Genomic DNA, 22,121 nt, shown 5'->3' with positions numbered 1-22,121 from the left:
TGGTTACCGTTTGTCAAGAGAAGCATTCATTGGTTATGAAAATTAAAAGTAAGTGAATCTTGAATTTGAATTTAAATCTTAGTATAGGACTGGTATGAAGAAGTCACCAGTGAGAGAGGAAGCCTCATGGACAGGGAGCAACAAAAGTTGTACATCAAGCAACTCAGTTGTCATTCCAGCATCACCACCATCTTTTCAAGGGGAATTAGGGATGGGCAACAAATGCTGGCCTTGCCAGTGACGCACGCTCACATCCCAGGAACAAATTAACAAAAAAACATCCAGAGAACAAATCATTTTTAAAAATCTGTGTGGAATATCTGACTCAATAATTGACAAGAGTGCATCCTTCTCAGGAGTTAGTTATAGTGCCTTATTTCTGCTTTAATATTACAATCTCAAACAGAGGCTTCCAAATCCATCATGAAGACATCACAATGACTGATACCTTCTCCACCTACTCGGTAGCCTCTGGGAATCAGACATGGTAGTAACAACTGATGAGACAGCCATGTTTCTGAAGTAGTATTATGGAAGTCTGCAATTGCAGACGATGCCCAACACTTTAAATACAAATAACAAAGATCGTTTATATTGCCTCACTTGTGTAAATGATTTATTCTCCATATCAACAAGTTAGTACTGTTTTGAGGCAAGACATTACAAAATCATATGGTACTACTTCCCAACATAAGCTGCACAAATGAATTTCATTCTACTAAAACAAGCTATTTTGACTAACACTGGTGTTTTACTCCACATTTTTATTTTATTATTCATTCATGGGATGTGGGTACCACTAGCAAGGCCAGCATCTGGTGCCATCCCTAACTGCCCTTGAGAAGGAGGTAATAACATGTCTTCTTCAACCACTGCGGTGGAGGGACCTCCACTGTGCTGTTTTGTAGGGAATTCCAGGTTTTTGATCCAGTAACGCTGGAAGAATGGCAATATATTCCAAGTTAGGATGGTATGTGGCTGTGAGGGAAATTTGCAGATGGTGGTGTTCCCATGCACCTGCTGCCTTTGACGTTTAAGCAGCAGAGGTCGTGGGTTTGTCGAAGAAAACTTGGCAAGTTGCTGCAGTGCATCTGGTAGATGGTATACACTACAGCCATGGTACGCCAGTATTGGAGGGAGTGGACATACAAGGTGGTGGAAGGGGTGCTCATCAAGCTAACTGCTGCATCCTGGATGTTGTCAAGATTCTGCAATTTTGTGTTATTCCATCAGACTCCTGACTTGCGTCTTTTAGAAGGGCTTTGGGGTGTCAAACGAGCCATACGCCACAGAGTACGCAAACTCTGACTTAGTGTCAGTCATTTACGGCATAGGAGGCCGCCATTTGGCCCATCAAGTCCGCGGAGCAATCCATTCCGTCCCACTCCCCCACATGATCCTCATAGCCCAGCAAGTTTATTTCCTTCAAATGCTCATCCAATTTCCTTTTGAAATCACTGAGATCGTCTCTGCTTCCACCACCCTCGTGGGCAGCAAGTTCTAAGTCATTACCACTCGTTCTGTAAAAAAAGTTCTTCCTCACATTCCACCTGCATCTCTTGCCCAAAACCTTCAATCTGTGTCACATAGTCCTGGTACCATCAGTCAACAGGAACAGTTTTTCTTTGTCCAACTCATCTAAAAGCTTATCATAATCTTGTACACCTGTCAAATCTCCCCTTAATCTCCTTTGCTCCAGGGAGAACCACCCCAGCTTTTCCAACCTAACCTTGTAACTAAAATCCCCTATCACTGGAACCATTCTCTTAAATCGCCTTTGCACCCACTCAAGGGCACTCACATCCTTCCTAAAAGGTGTGGTGACCAGAACTGAACACAATACCCTAGCTGGGGCCTAACCAGAGCTTTATAAAAATTTTCAACATAACTTCCCTGCTTTTGTACTCAATGCCTCTATTTATGAAGCCCAGGATCCCATTATTCCTTACTAACTCTCTCAATATGTCCTGCCACCTTCAAAGATCAATGCGCATGCACCTCCAGGTCCCACTGTTCCTGCAGACTCTTTAGAACTGCATCATTAAGTGTATATTGCCTCACCCTATCCCTTCTGCCAAAATGCTAGTCATATTCATACTTGTTTGTATTAAATTTCGTCTGCCACTTGTCTGTCCATTCTGCTAGCCTATGTCCTGTTGCTGACTTGTTATAGTGGCCACAGCATCCAAGTCCTGTTCAGCTTCTGACCAGCTCCCAGGATGCTGATGCTGGGGATTCAGTGATGGTAATGCCACTGAATGTGATGGGGAGGTGGTTGGACTCTCTTGTTGGAGATCGTCACTGCTTGGCGCTTGTGTGGCACAAATGTTACTCGCCACTTATTAACCCAAGCCTGAATGTTGCCCAGGTCTTTCTGCATATGGGCACGGACGGTTTCATTATCTGAGGACTTGCAAATGGAACTGAATACTAGACAATCAGCAGCGAACAGTCCCACTTTTGATTGTATGATGGAGGGAAGTTGTGGTCCCTATGGGTGCCAATGACATAGGCAGAAAGAGGGATGAGGTCCTGCAGGCAGACTATATGGAAATAGGAAGGAGATTAGCAAGGAGGACCTCAAAAGGTAGTAATCTCCAGATTACTCCAATTCCACATGCTAGTGAGTTTAAAAATAGGAGGATAGAGCAGATGGTGCAGCAGGAAGGGTTTTAGATTCCTGGGACAATGGGAATGGTTCTGAGGAAATGGGACCTGTACAGGCTGGACAGGTTGCACCTGAACAGAGCCAGGACCAATGTCCTTGCAGTGCAGCTTGCTAGTGCTGTTGGGGAGAGTTAACTAATGGCAGGAGAATGAGAACCAGCAGGTAATATTCGAGAGCAAAAACAAGGTGCACAAAAAATTGGGAGAGACTTACAGCAACAGAAATATTAAGGCATTAAATGGGGGTCAGAATAAGAGGGAATGCAATAAGGTCTAAATTAGGTTTACTGTGCATTTATGTGAGTGCACTGAGTGTGGTTTGGTAAGTAAGGTTGGTGAGCTGCAGGCGCAGCTAGCCAATTGGGAATATGATGCATCAATAACCGAGACCTGGCTCAAAAAAGGGCAGGCCTGGGTACTAAATATTCCTGGATTCAAGGTGTTCAGAAAGACGGAAGGAAAGAAAGGGAGAGGGGTGACAGCCTTGATTAAGGAGAATATTACAGTGCTGGAGAGACAGCATGTCCTAGAGGGGTCAAGAACAGGGTATATTCTTATAGGACAACAACTAACAGGGAAGATACAAAGCAACAAATGTCCAAGGAAGTTAGAGGTGCAAAAACTATACAGAGTAGTTCTAATGGAGGACTTTAATTATCCTAATATAGACTGGGATAGTAATAGTGCAAGGGGCAAAAAGGACGAAGAGTTTCTAGAGTGCGTTCAGGTGAATTTGCTAGTCCTGTAGGTTTCTGGTCCAACGAGGAAGGAGGCATTGCTGGATCGGGTTCAAGGAAACGAGGCAGGTCAAGTGGGCCAGTGTCAGTAGAGGAGCATTTAGGAGACAGTGATCATAGTACCATAAGCTTCAGATTGGCTATGGAAAAGGTGAAGTAGCAATGCAGGGTAAAAATAACTAAATGGAGAGACAATTTCAATGGGGTGAGAACTGATCTAGCCCAAGTTAATTTGAACCAATGCTTTTTCCATTATAGTTTTGCCTGCCAATGGGCTGCTTTTGAAGAGGAGCTAGTTTGGGTGCAGTCGAGGTAGATTCCCACAAGGGGGAAAAGGTAGGACAAACAAAGCCAGAGTCCCCTGGATGACGCTAGATATATAGAGTAAGATGAAGTAGAAAATGGTGCATATGACAGATGTCAGGTTGATAACAAGTGAGAATCAGAATGAATATAGAAAGTTCAGAGGGGAAGTGAAAAAAAGAAATGAGAAGCAAAGAGTACAAAAAGAGACTGGCAGCTAACATAAAAGGGAATCCAAAAATCTTCTATAGACGAATAACGCAGTAAAAGGGTGTAAAAAGGAGTGGTACCATAAAAGGAGATTTATGCTTGGAGGCAGAGGAACTAAATGAGCACTTGGCATCTGTCTTTACCAAGGAACATAGGAACAGGAATTGGTCATTCAGCCCATCAAGCCTGCTCTGCCATTCAATTAGATCATGGCTGATCATCTACCTCAATGCCACTTTCCCAGCTATCTCCATATCCCTTGCTGCCATTAGTCTCCAGATATCTGCCTTGAACATGCTCAATGATTGAGCTTCCACAGCCCTCTGGGATAGAGAATTCCCAAGATTCACCACCTTCTGAATGAAGAAAGTCCTCCTCATCTGAGTCTTAATGGCCTACCTCTTATTCTGAGACTAAGTCCCCGGTTCTAGACTCATCAGCCAGGGGAAACATCCCACCTATATCCACCCTGTCATGTCCTGTAAGAATTTTCTAAGTTTCAATGAGATCACCTCTTATTCTTTGAAACTCTAGAGAATATAGGCCCAGTTTCCTCAATCTCTTCTCATAAGACAATCCTGCCATCCCAGGGATTAGTCTGGTGAACCTCCGTTGCATTCCCTCTATAGCAAGTTTATCCTTCCTTAGATAAGGAGATCAAAACTGTACACAATACTCAAGGTGCGGTCTCACCAAGGCTCTATACAATTGCAGCAAAACATCTTTACTTCTGTACTCAAATTCCCTTGCGATAAAGGCCAACATACCTTTTGCCTTCCTAATTGCTTGCTGCGCCTGCATGCTAGCCTTTAGTGACGCATGAACAAGGACACCCAGGTCCTTTTGGACACCAACACTTCCAACCTCGCAACATTTTAAAATACTGTCTGTTTTTTCTATCGAAATGGATCACTTCACACTTATTCACATTATATTCCATCTGCCATGTTTTCGCCCATTCACTTAGCCTGTCCAAATCCCCTTGAAACCTCCTTGCATCTTCCTCACAACTTACATTCCAACCTAGTTTTGTGTCATCAGCAAATCTGGAAATATCTGGGCAAGGGATTGGCAAATGGAATTTAACACAGACAAGTGCGAAGTGATGCATTTTGGGAAGTTAAACCAGGGCAGGACATATACAGTGAATGGCAGGGTCCTGGGGAGTGCTGTTGTGCAGAGAGACCTTGGGGTGCAAGTACATAGTTCCCTGAAAGTGGCAACACAGGTAGACAGGGTGGTGAACAAGGCGTATGGCATGCTTGCCTTCATCGGCCGAGGCATTGAGTACAAGAGTTGGGACATCACGTTACAGTTGTCCATAATGTTGGTTAGGCCGCATTTGGAGTAGTGTGTGAAGTTCTGGTCGCCGCAGTACAGGAAAGACATGATTAAGTTAGACAGGGTGCAGAAAAGATTCACAAGGATGTTGCCTGGTTTGGAGGGCTTGAGTTATAAAGAGAGATTGGATAGGCTGGGTCTGTTTTCCCTGGAGCGAAGGAGGCCAAGAGGGGACATGAGAGAGGTATATAAAATTATGAGAGGCATAGATAGAGTAGATAGCCAGAGTCGGTTTCCCATGATAGGAGTGACTAAAACTAGAGGGCATCGATTTAAAGTGAGAGGGAGGAGGTTTAAAGGGGATCAAAGGGGTAAATTTTTCACACAAAGAATAGTGGGCATCTGGAATGAGCTGCCAGAGGGGGTGGTGGAGGCAGGAACAGTAGCAACATTTAAGAGGCATCTGGACAGGTACTTGAATGAGCAATGCACAGAGGGATATGGAATTAATGCAGGCAGGTGGGATTAGTATAGATAGGCATTATGGTCGGCATGGACGCCGAGGGTCGAAGGGCCTAATTCTATGCTGTACGACTCTATGACTCCAGGTGTACAATGTCCAATTTTGGGCACCACACTTTGAGAAGAATGCAAAGGCATTAGAGAGGGTGCTGAAAAGATTTATAAGAATGGTTGCAGGGATGAGGAACTTCAGTTACATAGATAGATTGGAGAAGCTGTGCTGTTCTCCTTAGAGGAAAAGAGGTTGAGGGGAGATTTGATAGAGGTGTTTAATATCATGAGGAGTCTTGACAAAGTAGATAGGGAGAAATGGTTCCCATTGGAGGATAGGTCGAGAACCAGAGGACACTGATTTAAGGTAAATGGCAAAAGTACCAAAGATGACATGATGAAAAACTTTTTGTAACCTCCCCAAACACTGAGTGGTTAGGATCTGGAAGGCACTGCCCAAGAATATTGTGGAGGCAGATTCAATCGTGGCTTTCAAAAGGATATTGGAGAAATTTGAAGGGCTACCAGAAAAAGGTGGAGGAGTGGGACTAACTCAGTTGCTCTTGCAGAATGCCAGCATGGACACAACAGGCTGAATGGCCTCTTTCATTGCTGTAACTATTCTATGCATACATATAAGACTAAGACTTAAAACAACAGGATCTTTACGAAGAGTAAACTGGAAGCAAAAAAATTGTTGTAAGCACATTCTCTTTGGCCTCCTTATCTCGAGAGACAATGGGTAAGCTCCTGGAGGTGGTCAGTGGTGTGTGGAGCAGCGCCTGGAGTGGCTGTAAAGGCCAATTCTAGAGTGACAGGCTCTTCCACAGGTGCCGCAGAAAAATTTGATTGTCGGGGCTGTTACACAGTTGGCTCTTCCCTTGCGCCTCTGTCTTTTTTCCTGCCAACTGCTAAGTCTCTTCGACTCACCACACTTTAGCCCCGCCTTTATGGCTGTCCGCCAGCTCTGGCGAACGCTGGCAACTGACTCCCACGACTTGTGATCAATGTCACAGGATTTCATGTCGCGTTTGCAGACGTCTTTAAAGCGGAGACATAGACGGCCGATGGGTTTGATACCAGTGGCGAGCTCGCTGTACAATGTGTCTTTGGAGATCCTGCCATCCTCCATGCGGCTCACATGGCCAAGCCATCTCAAGCGCCGCTGACTCAGTAGTGTGTATAAGCTGGGGATGTTGGCCGCCTCGAGGACTTCTGTGTTGGAGATACGGTCCTGCCACCTGATGCCAAGTATTCTCCGGAGGCAACGAAGATGGAATGAATTGAGACGTCGCTCTTGGCTGACATACGTTGTACAGGCCTCGCTGCCATAGAGCAAGGTACTGAGGACACAGGTTTGATACACTCGGACTTTTGTGTTCATACACATTTTGTAAGCACATACACTTGTGGAATCAATATACCGCCTGAATTCAGATCTCAGGTATATCCCCAATATGACATTTATTAGAGATAGGAAATAATTCCTCCAGTCCTTTACTACAGAAAGTAAACTGCTTTCATTTCCTATTGCATTATAACAGTAGCCCCTTCATTACAGGACTACCATGCAATTATCCAGGAAATCCACTGTGCAAGATTCAAAAATTTCCTTCCCAGAATGTAGCACATTGCACTGCTATCAATAGGAAAGAAAAAATATTTATATCAAGAATTACACTGACTAGAAGAGGCAACTATAATAATTTAAGGTTGCAATTTTCGGTAGTTACCTTTCCATTCATCCTCAACAGACTCCTTGAATCAGGTAGCTAAGAAATCCTAACATAAATCTAGCATACTGGATTTTCTGCATTTACCAAATGAAGGTTACATTTTTGTTACACTTTTATGCAAAAGCTAATGTAAAGCATTTTATTTTGTTTATATTTTATGCACTTACTTTGTCAGAACAGTTGACTTTGGCTCCATGCTGCAGTAGAAGTTCAACGATTTCATGATGCCCTCGTCCAGCTGCCCAAATAATAGGGTAAACACTATACTGCTGATGAAAATGTAAAGCCTTCATTAACTGATTACTGGAACATATTAAGGCATTGAGAAAATCTAAAAATACAAAACTGAATTTCATAAAGCATGCATTTACAGTATACTGAAGTAAAACAGATTTGCCAAATTTTGTGGTTGTAATGATGGCAAAACCGCTAGCGTCACCATCATTACTCTGTGAAACTGACAGCAACTTCTGGTATCCACACCTGCATAGTCAAAATGTGGAAATCCACAAGTTACCATTAGCAATTCCCTGCTCCTCCACAGGGTGCACTGTTGAAGTCATAGCAGATAGAAGTCAATTAGACATCAATGAATTGACGTGAACTTCCACTTTTTAAAGCTATCATCCTTGCTGTGAAAAGCCTTGAAAAAACCTTGTGGAAAGAGATGCAAGTGGGTTTTTAAACGTAACTGGGTTTTTAAACGCGTACTAAGTCATACTTTCTGCTGAGAAATCTCTCTAACCCTGAAAAACTGGTTTTATACATGTGGGATATCAGATTTCTCCATTGAGAAATTCCATTGATTTTTAAAGTTTTTAGAAATGTTTATGATATTTCAGCTTCTACCTTCATCCCATGTTTATGTCCCAATATTTATTTTGCTTTCTGTAAAATTATAAATAGCGAATGATCAAATCCTCTTCTTACTCCTCAGTTTATGAGAATTCTTCAAGCTGATTGGCTGCTTAGCCTGCTTGATGGCAGCTTGTGGCTAGACCCCAGAAATTCCCTATGGCTGGCACCAGAATGAAATTACTGCCAGGAAGGATGTAATCCATGCCACAGAGCTTGCTAGATCATTGTATGTAGTTTCCTTCAAGGTCAGCTGTGAGAGCTTGTCACTGTGGTGGCGGATTCAGGAAAAGGTGAATTCAAATGCAGCAAAGGAAATGTCAAGGCTCTAGAGCAGAGCAGCATTTTGGATAAAAATAAGCAGTGGATCAGAAAGGAACAGCGAGAGTAACAAATGTTATGAAAGTGCTTCTGTTTTTGTTAGAAATATTTTTTGAGGAATTCATAGTCAAACTGAAAAAATGTTGGACCAGTTCTTTTTCAAGAGGGTCAAGAGGACACAGAGAACTTGGTTGGCAACATGTACTGGTTGTCACATGACTCAAGTTAAAAATCGAACAGAAACCCTGGTAAGTGGGGAAGATGTGCGCAGAGAAGTGACAGGTCAGAAGGTGGACTTTCTGTTTCTGGCTTCACTTTTGAATTATTTGGAGTTGGGAATGAACTGTTTAAAAGGGATTGGAGTAAAAAAAATAAAACCCCAGCTCAGCCCAGCCTGTTCCATCTCTTTAAAAAGCCTGCAGAAAAAGGAAGAGAACTTCCAAGCAGAGAAGAGAATTCCCAAGGAAGGACAGAAGACCACAACCCAGCCCAACTTTCCAGCACCTCTCTAAGACAGTCTGAGAAGTCCACTGTATCAACTCCTCTCGTCTCCTGTCTTTGAAGAAAGCAAGCTAAATTAATTCTCAACGCCGCCTGAAAAGAACTATTCTCAAAGATCCCAGTGACCCATCTATCTATACTTGAAGGCTAGACTGTATGCCAGTTTTGGAACAACATCTCATCTGCTGTTTTCTTCAGGAATGAGCAAGTATCCAGCCCAACTGCTTTTGTGTGTGTAACAGAGCTCTGAACAAAAATTCCTTTTATTTTTCCGGTTAACTGATGTATGTGTACGTGCGTGTGTGTGTGTGTGTGTGTGTGTGTGTGTGTGAGTGCAAGGGGCCATGGTAAAAAGGGAACTTTAAAATTTCAATCTGTGTGTTTATGCTTTACTTCATTACTGGTTAAGTCTTGTTTTATAATAAACTGAATTTTGTTGTTCATTAAAGAAACCTGGTTAGTGTGTTTTATTCTGGAAAAAAATAAAGTATATGATTGACCGTATCAGTAAGTGGGAAAACTTAAATATATGTTGTGGCCAGTGGAGAAGTGGGACTAGAATGAACAATGCATTCCTCCCGCCATAACACAAAGGTAATAGGGCGTTACTAAGGTGACGTCAGGGAAAAAATTAGAAAAATGTCAAAGCTGAAGGCACTATATCAATGTATGAAGCATTCACAACAAATTAGATGAATTAATAGCACATAGAAATTAATAGATTAGATGTGATAGCCATTACGGAGACAGGGTTGCAAAGTAACCAAAGTTGGGAACTCAAGCTATAATTAAGTATCAGGGAATAAGAGACAGACAAAAGAGAAGAGGAGGAGGGACAGTGGACAGAAAGAATCTTAGTTCAGAAAATCAAGTAGTAGAATCAGTTTAGGTGGAGCTAAGAAACACCAAGGGGCAGAAAACATTGGAGGAAGCTGTTTCTAGGACTCCTAACAGTAGTTGTAGTGTAGGTCAGAGTATGAATCAGCAAATTGGAGACATGTAATAAGGGTAATACAGTAATCATGCGGGAATTTAATCTTCATAGACTGGGCAAACCAAATTTGCAGCAATAGTGTGGAGGACAAGTTCACGGAATGTATACAGGAGAGTTTTCTAGATCAGATGTCATAAACCAACTAGGGAACAGACCAGATCTAGTGTTGTGCAATGCAAAAGGGTTAATTAATAACCTTGTAGTAAAGGGAAGAGTGGCCATGACAGAATTTTATATTGAGTTTGAAAGTGATTTAGTGAACCGAAACGATGGTCTTAAATCTAAAAGCAAATTACATAGGTAATCATGTTTGACGAACCTGTTGGGAGTTTTTTGAGGATGTTACTAACAGAATTGATAAAGGGGAGTCGGTGGACGTGGTATATACTTGTATTTTCAGAAGGCTTTTGATAAAGTCCCCCACAGGAGATTGGCGAGCAAAATTAAAGCACGTGGCATGGGTTAAGGATTGGTTAACAGGCAGAAAGCAGAGAGTAGGAATAAACGGGTCATTCTCACGTTGGCAAGCTGTGACTAGTGGGGTAGAGCAGGGATCAGTACTTGTGCCCAAGCTATTATATATATATATATATATACATACACATATAATGATTTGGATGTGGGGACCAAATGTAGTATTTCCGAGTTCGCGGATTACACAAAACTAGGTGGGAATGTGTGTTGTGAGGAAGATGCAAAGCGGCTCCAAGGGGATTTGGACAGACTTAATGTGTGAGCAAGAACATGGCAGATGGAATATAATGTGGAAAAATGACAGGTTATCCACTTTGGTAGGAGGAACAGATGTGCAGACTATTTCTTAAATGGTGAGAGATTAGAAAAAGTGTAGATGTACAAAGGGACCTGGGTACCCTTGTCAATAAGTCACAGAAAGCTAACATGCAGGTGCAGCAAGCAATTAGGAAGGCTAATAGTATGTTAGCCTTTATCGCAAGAAGATTTGAGTACAAGAGTCGTGAAGTCTTGCTTCAATCGTATAGAACCTTGGTTAGACCGCACTTGGAGTACTGTGTGCAGTTTTGGTCCTCTTACCTTAGGAAAGATATTATTGCCATAGAGGGAGTGCAATGAAGGTTCACCAGATTTGTTCCCAGGATGGCGGGACTGTCCTATGGAGAGAGATTGGGGAAACTGGACCTGTATTCTCTAGAGTTGCTAAGAATGAGAGGTGATCTCATTGAAACCTACAAATATTTAAAAGGGATAGACAGGGCAGATGCAGCTACGATGTTTCCCCTGGTTGGGGAGTCTAGAACCAGGGAACACAATTTCAAAATAAGGGGGAAGCCACTTAGGGCCGAGATGAGGAAAAATTTCTTTACTTAGAGGGTTGTGAATATTTGGAATTCTCTACCCCAGAGGGCTGTGGAAGCTGAGTCATTGAGTATGTTTAAAGCAGAGATTGACAGATTTCTAAATACAAATGACATAAAGCGATATGAGGATAGTGTGGGAAAAAGGCATTGAAGTGGATGATCAGCCATGATCATACTGAATGGAGGGGCAGGCTCGATGGGCTGAATGGCCTACTCCTGCTCCTATGCTCCGATGTATGTGGGGCGAGTTGGCTAAGGTAGATTGGGAAACTACATTAAAAGATGTGTTGGTAGACAGCAATGGCTAGCATTTAAAGAATTAATACATAATTTGCCAACAAATATATATTTCTTTAAGGCACAAAAATCTCACAGAAAACTTGGACCAACCATGGCTAACAAAGGGAATTAAAGATAATGGCCGGAATTTTACCGGCATTAAACGTGTCTCTTCGGAGGCGTCCGGATGGTAAAATGAAGCGCGATGACGTCGGGCCGTGTCCCCGGCGTCATTACGTGCAGCCATCATTTTATCAATGTCGGAAGTCGGGCGTGAGCGAGTCTGCGCTCTCCGCCCGTATACAAGTAATTGAAAGGTAATTGAGGTCGTTTACAAAGCAATTGTATACAATTTTACGTATGAGGTCTGATTTAACGTCCGTAAATCGGCTCGTGGGGCGTGTCGGCCAGCCGGCAGGTTCATAAGGGCGGCAGGCATTGATTCAGGAGGGAGTTGGAAGTACAATTTTCAGTTTTACTCTGAAATAATTCTAATGCTATTTGTATATCCTGACAAGGTGTGTGACTTGCAACTAGTGCTAAAGGATTCATCTGAGTGTTCTGCACTGCTGATGGGGACCCATCAACTTTGATTTATGTGGTGAAAGGAAGGGGATCTCGTGAGCCAGTCCTAACTGCTGTAAGCTAATACCTGTGGTCAGAGCATCTGGTGAGTAGTACAGCAATGGGAATTGTTCAATGTGGAGGTGGATCATCAGATGAGGAGGGACCTTGCCCCTATGAGGGACAGAAGGACAAATGTGCAGGGGAACGTGCAACAAGCTGACCCAGTGCACCATCGTGATGTGGGAGGGAGAGCAGGTGGCAGAGTCGCCAGTTAGCAAATACGTCAGGATACGTGCCTACCCACCAGGAGGGGCATACCGGCTGCGTCTGAGCTACCTGCAGCTGTCAGATCGCCAGTGCAAAAGACGTCTGCGACTGTCATGGGAGACAGTCACATCTCTTTGTGAGATGTTGGCAGTGGATGTTTCCTCAAACTGTATAGGAGGCCATCCAATGCCTGTCGCTCTGAAGGTTACAATATCTCTTAACTTCTATGCATCTGGCCTCAGCAGCAGACTTGTGTGGAGTCTCACAAGCAGCAGCGCACTACTACATCAAGGTTGTGACTGATGCATTGTTCCAATGTGGTAACCAATTCATCACGTTCAAGGCAGACAACACTTGTGAGGCTGAGAGAGCCAGAGGCTTCAGCACTATATCTGGGTTTCCAATGGAACAGGGCGTGATTGACTGTACTCATGTGGCCTTCAGAGCCCCAGCAGGTCAGTTGGGGGCATTGATTAACCGCAAGAGATACCATTCAATGAATGTTCAGCTCGTCTGTGATCATTGTCAGAGAATCATGCAGGTGTGTGCACGTTACCCTGGGATTTGTCATGATGTCTTCATTCTCCGAAACTCCCACGTACTGCACTTTTCAGGCCTCCAGACAGAATGGAGGGATGGATACTTGGCAACAGGGGGTTATCCTCTGAAGGCATGGCTCATGACACCAGTGAGGAATCCAAGGGGTCATGCGGAGGAACGATACAATGAGAGCCATGCGGCCACCACAGTGACCATCAAACAAACTATAGGCCTGCTTAAGATGAGGTTCAGGTGCAGCACTGCAGTACGCACCTTCAAGGGTTGTAAGAATAATTGTCGTCTGCTGTGCCTTGTATAACCTGGTGACTCAAAATGGAGAGGCACTGGAGAAGGATCAGTGTCATCGCGATGTGTCATCAGATGACGATGATGTTTCTGATGATGAAGCTGGACACCACTGATTTGATGGTCATGGAGAGGAAGCTGAATTTAATTTGGATCTAAGTGCTCGATAGATAAGGGTGTCTTTAAGAGGCAGACGTTTCCATTGAGAGTCTGTAAATTTTCGCACAATTGGGATTACCATATGACAAGACTAATTGTGAGGGTCTGAAAAGGCAAATTCACACCTTCACGGGGAGAGAGAATGCAACGATGCAATCCTTCACATCATGAGGAACGCCACCCAGGTGTGAGACCTCACATGTCAAACTACTTTTGTTGAGCAACGATGTTGGAATTGACTTCAGGAAAGCCATGATAAAATCTCAGAGAACCCGATTTTATTACAATATTTTATAACACATTCAAATAAAAAACCTTTCAATTCACCCTGTGAACCATTAGTGATGTTAAAATGATTTCTTAAATCTTTTCCGAGTGCTCTTTAGGGTGCATGATCCCTCGCTACCAGACACACCAGAGGCAGGAGGCTGAACTGTTTGCTGCCCTGCTTGTGATGACTTTGGCGGATGTCCTCTGCTTGCTTGCGACCGTGAGGGTCCCGGCATCTCAGGGTTCTCCTGAGAAATCTCATGAGTACCCTGTAACACCCTGGGATTTCGCTGATCACATGTCCCTGGCAGAGGGAGCAAGGAGCTGGAGGATGCATCAGAGGCGCCCTGAGAGGAGCTCCCATATGCGATCTGCTGTCCCTGTGCCCTCGTGAGGCTCTGACGATCCTCAATGGTGACATCAGAGGGATGAGCGGCCTCGACCTGGCGCCAGCGCATCAGATTCTGCTCTCTGATGCTCTGGTCCAGGGAGGCCACAATCGATCTGACGTCACGAAGTGCATCCAGAACTGGCCCTTCCACTGCAGCCGCCAATCTGTCAATGGGGGAAGCCAGATGTTCAATTGCCTGAGAGTGAGCAGAAATCATACTCTGGATGGATGTAGCCAGAATTTAATTAATTCTGCGCATTGTCTCAGGCAGCTCCGCCAGACTTTCAAGGACCGCTTCCTGCACCTGCAACATCTCCCGCCGAATGGATGTTCTCAAAGGCATGTCATCAGCTTGCTGCTCTGCACTGGCCTGGCCTCCCACACTCCTCCGACTGTGTGAGGCATTGGCCGATTCTGCCTCCGGTGGCTGGCCTGGCACCTGGATGTGAAATCGAATTCACGGACACGCAAATCCCATCCGAGGTGTCTGTATCTGCGCTGGTGCTTGGTGTGTAGCGAGGATGTGACGGTGCGCCCTCTGAGGCGCCCTCCTCAATCTCAGAGGTGGATGGTGGTACAACTGAGACGCTTCCTGTTCCATGCAGTCGGTCACCTGCTGGGAAAATCATATTGATCAGTTTGATCAGAAAGCCAGAGTGGAGAACATGTATTTGAGTCCATTATAGTCACATCAGTATGATGGGACTATTGAGGGCTTAATTATGTTCATTAGTAACTCATAACAACACTGGCCCATCAACCTCCCCCACCCTGCCCCCTCCCCCCCGAAATGCACTAATACACCACTTTCTGGATCACTCATGATCATGGCCATGTCCACTGGCCTCGCCATCTGCTACGGCTCATCCTCCTTCCTGCCCTGCTATCATCAATGCGTCCTCCTCCATTCTACTGAGGAATGCTGGACAGGCCACGCCACCACCTGTCCGGGACCTCTCTCGGGCGTTGTGTGCCCTCTTTTCCTAATGAAAGAAAAAAATTAGGTCAAACATTTGTGCGCATTTCACGCAATCACCCAAATGGGTTGATGTGGCTTTTAACTGCTGTGCCATTGCTGAGCATTGCAATCCCTCCTTAACGTTCATCTCACATATACCCATCTTGCATCCCAATGCAAGGAGGCAGCCAGGCAATGATCATACAGGGGCTCCACATTGCATCATGAATACAAATACACCCTTCCCTTGACAAAATAACGATTAGATGAATGAGGAATGCCCCTTACCCGGGCAGAGCGAAGCAGGTCATTGAGGCGCTTGCAGCACTGTATCCATGTGCGCCGAACAACGCCACGGCTGCTGACCTCCTCTGCGACCTCCAGCCAGGCCCTCTTTGTCACTGTCGACGGTCGCCTTCTACCATCTGGGTTGAAGAGGATATCACGCCTCTCCTCAACCGCCTGAAGGTGGGCCTGTAGTGAATCATCTGAAAAACGGGAGGCTGAGCGAGTGCTTCTCCCCTCCATGACTTCCTCCACCTGTGTTTAAATCTCTAACTCCTTCTGCACTAACAGAACTGTAGCCTCTCAGTGAACCACAACTACTACTGTTGATTTTTAAACAATGAATGAGTACCTGGTCAATTTCATTGAGGTAAACATTTTTCAAGGGTTTACGTCAGACATTCCCGGATGTAGCTCCGCCCCCAATGATGTATATCTTCCCGCCCGCACCAGCCGATTCAGGTCTCAGTTACGCCGCGGGGTAGCTAATTGGCTGTGATGCCGGTGGATAGGAGATGCAGCGCAGGAACGGAGGCCGCATCCGTTTGAGTTCCACCCATGCCGGAGCCAGCAATTACGGTAAAATTCCGGCCAATAGATCAAAGGAGGAGGCTTATAATGTTGCCAAAAAAGTAGTAAGCCTGAGGAGCAGGAGGATTTTAGAATTCAGCAAAGGAGGGCCAAGAAATTGATAGGGGAAGAGAAAAGAGAATTTGAGAGCAGACTAGCAAGAGATATAAAAACAGGTAGTAAACGTTTCTACAGGTATGTATATAGGAAGAGATTAGATTAGTGGAAGTAAACATGGGTCCATTAGAGGCAGATGCAGGCGAAATTATAATGGGGAATAAGGAAATGGCAGAGACATTAAAAAATGTTTTGTATCTGCCTTCACCGTGTAAGATACAAAACAACATTCCTGAAATAATCGGGAACCAAGGGTCTAGCAAGAATAAGCAAAAAGAAAACACAATATAAGTAAATAGTACTAGAGAAATTAATGGGACTAAGTGGGGACAAATCCCCAGGACCCAACGACTTGCATTCGTGTTTTAAAAGGAGGTAGCTGCAGAGATAGAGGATGCATTGGTTCTGATCTTCCAGGATTCCTTAGATTCTAGAACATCTCCCAAGGATTGAAGGTAGCAAACGCAACCCTGCTATTTTTTTTTTTAAAAAAGGAGGGAGAGAAAACGGGGAACTATAGACCAGTTAGGCTAAATAGGCAAAATACTAGAACCTATTAAGGACGTGTTAACAGGGCACTTAAAAAAAATCATAAAATGGTAAGCAGCAGCAATGCAGATTTATGAAAGGGAAATTCCTGTTTGACAAATTTGTTAGGTTTTTTTGATCATTTACGTAGTAAGATGGACAAGGAGGAATCAGTGGATGTAGTGTATTTGGAAAGCATTCGATAAGGTGTCACACATGAGGCTATTACACAACATTCAGATTGAGGATGGTTAATGGACAGAAAACAGTAAGAATAGCTGGGATATTTTCAGGTTGGAAGGCAGTAACTAGTGGAATACCGCAAAGATCAGTACTTGGGCCTCAGGTATTTAAAGTCTATATTAATGACTTAGATGAGGATACAGAGTGTAATATATTCAAGTTTGCTGATGATATAAAATTAAATGGGAAAAGGGCATTAAGAGGCTGCAAAGGGATATAGACAAGTTGGGTGAATGGGCAAGAATATGGCAGATGAAATACAATGTGTCAAAGTATGAAGTTATCCACTTTGGTTGGAAAAACAAAAGCAGAATATTTTTTGAATGGTGAGAGACTGGGAAATGTTTGCATTCGGAAAGGCCTGGGTGTCCTTGTACATGAATCACTGAAAGTTAACATGCAGGTACAGCAAGCAATTAGGTAGCCAAATGATACATTAGCTTTTGTTACAAATGAATTGGAGTATAAGAGTAAAGAAGTCTTTGTATAATTATACACTTCATTGGTGAAACTGCACCTGGAGTACCGTGTGCAGTTTTGGTCTCCTTATCGAACAAAGGTCATACTTGGCCGAGAGGGAGTGCAACAAAGGTTCACTAGACTGGTTCCTGGGATTAGGGGATTGACCCGAGGAGAAATTAAGTAGACTAGGCCGATATCCCCTGGATTTGAGAAAAATGAGAGGTGATCTCATTGAAACTTATAAAAAATTTTAAGGGGCTTAACAGGGTAGATGCTGAGAGGTTTCCCATGGCTAGGGAATCTAGAACATAGGGTCACAGTCTCAGAATAAGGGGTCAGTCATTTAGGACTGAGACGAGAACCATCTTCAAACAGTTGTGAATCTTTGGAATTCGCTATCCCAGAGAGTTGTGAACGTTCAGCCGTTCAGTATATTCAAAAAAGAGCTTGATAGATTTTTGGGTACGAAGGGAATTAAGGAATATGGGGATTTTTTTTATTCATTCATGGGATGTGGGCGTCCCTGGCTAGGCCAACATTTATCGCCCATTCCCAATTGCCCTCGAGAAGGTGGTGGTGAGCTACCTCCTTGAACTGCTGCAGTCCATGTGGGGTAGGTACACCCACAGTGCTGTTAGAAAGGGAGCTCCAGGATTTTGACCCAGCATCAGTGAAGGAACGGTGATATAGTTCTAAGTCAGGATGGTGTGTGGCTTGGAGGGGAACCTGCAGGTGATGGTGTTCCCATGCATCTGCTGCCCTTGCCCTTCTAGGTGGTAGAGATCACAGGTTTGGAAGGTGCTATCTAAGGAGCCTTGCAGCAGTGCATCTTGTAGATGGTACACATTGTTGCCACTGTGCGCCTGTGATGGAGGGAGTGAGTGTTTTTTGTGGATGGGGTGCCAATCAAGCGGCTGCTTGTAGTGTTGAGGTAGAAGATCAGGCATGAACTTGTTGAGTGGCAGAGCAGGCTCAGAAGAGCCAAATAGCCTACTCCAGCTCCTATTTATGTTCATCGCTGAGCACAAAATCCAGGTCATAAGCAAAAGTTTTTTTAAATAGGTAACGAATGGCTGGGATAGCAAATCAGGCAGGACAGCAGCTGCAAAAACCATTAAGGGCAACCAAAATGCATTTAGATGCTAAGCTAGAAGGGAAGTCTGATTCTATAATGATGAGCGTCAGTAGGCTAAGTGCCTGTTTACAATTCAGGTCTGCTGTGGATACCCTCCTGCATTCACTAGTTAGCTGCACCTTCAAGTAGTCTGAATATGTTGCTTTTACAAAGTGATTCCTGCCAATGCAGTGGCTCGCTGATGTCATCAGAGTGCGCCAAGTGTGCACATGCACAGCTACATCTTGCCAGGACTAACTGGCCCGTGCGCCGGATGAAGTCATTGTGCAGCGCCGACATCACGCGTATCCACGCCTGGTCCATCTTCGCATATGCGCAATAAAGCGACATCGGGTATCCAGCCCCCCACTCGGCTGGAGGAAGGGTTGAATGGGAGTGTTTGAGGCTGGAGCTCTCGCCCCTCGGCAACTCGCTCCAGGCTTCGACGCTTTCTCCCCCAGCCTCTTGCTCCAGACCTCGCTGCTCCCAACTTCCCTGGCCAATTGTTCCTCGCTTCGCGCCGCCTCGCTCTCCGGCCGCTCGCTCCCCCCTTCCGCCCCACCCCCATTCCCCGTCTCCAGCTGCAGTGAGGAGGATGGGGAGAAAGCGAGTTGCCAAGGGGGGAAAGCAGCCAGTGGGGCGGGAGCTAATAGCTGCGTTCAGGTGAAATAAGTCCTGGTCAGTCATGTAAATGAATAACAACAAATTGGCAGCATATTTTATACTCTGCCTGATTTTCGATCGGGGTGACAATTTACTATCTTCCAATGGCAAGTCAATCATAAAATTCTTTTTGTATTTCATAGGATTATTGGAATATTAAATGGATCTGAGGATTACAGTTAGTAATCTAACTAGATAGTAGCATATTACTGGGCTTCCATCCAACTTAATGTAAAGTTAGTTTGCTGGAACGATCTAGCCATAAGAATTTCCTGTGATAAATTGAGCAGCGCCATCTTTAATCCTGGCAGCTGCCTGAACGTCACAGACACTGACATTCCAGTTGAAGAGCCTGCATTTGCGCATGTGCAAGTACTGCGCCATCTTGTGGTTGCCTTGTCAGCAAACACAATCTTGCTTTTATGAGAGTTGACTCACTATTTACTCATATGATACTATAGTGCAGGGGAGTAAACAGCATCCCCTTCGATTTGAGTCAATTACATGTCTCTTTTGCATATGTATTTCTCTAATATCTTCAAGGTAGACTGAGCAAATACATTGCAAGATAAAACTCTGTACATTTAAAAAAAAGATTATTTTATTCCATCAGGTGAACATACAGAAATTAGCTATGATCAGATACACTTATTTTTATCAATACAACTAGTTTGTGTAATATAAAAATAGTGAAGATGCTACACTATCCCACATCAGTGGATCATCTTGTTCTGCTTGAAGTTAATTTTCTAACTCCCTTTCTCCTATATTCAATCCTTTCCACAGCCATTTGCTGTTTGACTGCCTTTAGTTTTTGCAGTTCCCATCTCAACAGGTTAAATTTTAGTCAAACGGAGTATGCACTCCACAAGTGAAGAATCTACCAACCTAATGTGGCAACTATCCCTGGTAGTTTCACATGGAGAGTTGTCATAACAGCAATGAGTTCTAACAGTAGCTGGAACATCCAGTAGTTTTCATTGTCACCAGGACAGTAGTCCATGAAAGCAAAATTCAGCTCAACAGTAGTATTTTTGACATGTCACAACAATGGTTTGCTCGTCACGACATGGTCTGATAACTCCAAGTATGGCATTTGCTTTCGCTTGTTGTACTCTTCTCTTCCAATGCAATTTACTACAATTATGGTTTAAAAATTAACAGGCTAAAAAGAAAAACAAGTTACAAAATTCAAGATCTAAGTAATGTTTTTGCTCCGGTGTCAAATTTCAATTAATAAGCAAGATTAGTATACTCCCTCCCTCCACTACCCCCAACAAAAACAGCCATACTTTCTTTTCTCAAAAGATTAAAGGTATTCTAGATGAGGCAATGGTTTTGCTTCTATTAATTCTTATTTGACACCACGATAAATTTCAAATCAATACAGGAGTTGAAATACAAAGTCCTCCTCAAAAACAGAGCCCATCCCTTTTCTCAGAAGAACAAAAGAAATTCTTTTTTTCCCCCCTCAGCCTTTGGCAAAAATCTAAAAAAATCACCAAGATTACTGAGATCCAAGACAGGACAATGAGATGGGGAAAAATAGACAATTCATGTAGTATTATAACTGATCATGCACAATTAGCTACAAATTTCAGACAGATCTTTTCTAGATTGCATGTAGAATGTATGCCTGATTTAGCTGAGTGTCACATATCACGTACAAACCTAAATCAAATCTAATGAAAAGCATGTATATCCAAAGAAAAATATAATATCCCTGCATGCAATAAATTGTTGGTACCAGCACAATTCAGAGACAAGTTGCTCACCTGTCCAGTAATATTTGGGTTTGCACCTTTCTGAAGAAGTAATCTTGAAATTTCTGTATGGCCTTTGTATGCTGCCCACATAAGGGCAGTCCAGCCACCCTGCAACATCCGAAATAAAAAAGTTAGCAGCTTTAAAAAAAAAATAATTAAGTTCTTTTTTCCTCCTTCATATAAAAATGACACCAGTTAGAAGCAGCAGTTGCAGACAGATCTGGATCATTAAATAATTCTAACCAGTATATGCAAAGATTAGGAAAAACACCAAAAAAAGGTATGGTTCATTAATAAAGAATAAATTCAACGTCAGACTTTCCATGCACCTATTACCTTACCTGTAGACTAACTCCAACTTTTATAACAATGATGCAAAGCATTTACTCAAATCAACTTTTTATCTGCATGGACCTCATCGGAAAAATATACAGCAGCATTCTCCTTAAAAATGGTTCTGTTCTATTCTTCCCACTTTTATATATTTTTTAAAACTAAAGTCATTCTATTATTAGAAGGAACCCTAGACACCATATTGCATAAATATTTTGCTGGTTTAATTAGCAACATATCCTGGACTTATAGGATACAACTTGCCAGTACAAACTGAAAACATGATTAAGCTTTGTATTTAGGCTAACAGAAGACAATTTTGTGGCTACAATATAAACATCTTAGTAAGTAATGTTCTTTTGGAACATGACATTTTTCTCTTCCTAACACTATTCTTGACGTATAAAGACAGACAGGCAAACCACTGGTTCAGAAGCACCCATCAAGACAGATAATCACAACTTTATATGGAACATCAGCCAGAGGCAGACTGTCCTCCTTCTGAGAAGGAATCTAGCCTCAACATGCTATCACTCACGCTGGATTGACTGAGATCAGAATTCTAAGTGTAGGAACCACAAGAAGAATTCATATCCCACTCACACTATGATGCAGTTTACTGTCCAACCAACATGTTACACAATGGCGCAGTTTAAATACCACACACAAAAATTGGCACTATAAATCAATTATATTAAAAGCAATCTCTATAAAAGCATTGGTCTCTATTTTCTTTATCATACATCACATGCAAACAATGAGGGTCTTTTTTTAAAATTACTGACACGCGTAGGCACTTCCAAATACATGCAACACAAATCCCTTTGTTAATCTTAACAGCCAATTAG

At 43.3% G+C, this 22,121-nt stretch overlaps 1 protein-coding gene across 5 annotated transcripts in view; it reads right to left on the bottom strand.

The window, feature by feature from the left end:
- Positions 1–22,121, bottom strand: part of LOC137356506 (kinase D-interacting substrate of 220 kDa-like) — a 222,811-nt gene that overhangs the window by 144,607 nt on the left and 56,083 nt on the right. For 4 of the 5 annotated variants that reach the window (XM_068022406.1, XM_068022401.1, XM_068022395.1 and 1 more), the window contains exons 6-7: positions 20,950–21,048; positions 7,615–7,716 (exon numbers count right to left, since the gene is read on the bottom strand). In XM_068022406.1, the coding sequence (XP_067878507.1) occupies positions 7,615–7,716; positions 20,950–21,048 (201 nt within the window). The remainder of the gene's footprint in view (positions 1–7,614; positions 7,717–20,949; positions 21,049–22,121) is intronic. The other variant, XM_068022405.1, reaches the window with a different exon arrangement.

Source organism: Heterodontus francisci, chromosome 3 (genome assembly GCF_036365525.1).
Source record: "Heterodontus francisci isolate sHetFra1 chromosome 3, sHetFra1.hap1, whole genome shotgun sequence".
Lineage (NCBI taxonomy): Eukaryota > Metazoa > Chordata > Chondrichthyes > Heterodontiformes > Heterodontidae > Heterodontus > Heterodontus francisci.
This window is presented reverse-complemented; position numbering and strand designations above follow the sequence as displayed.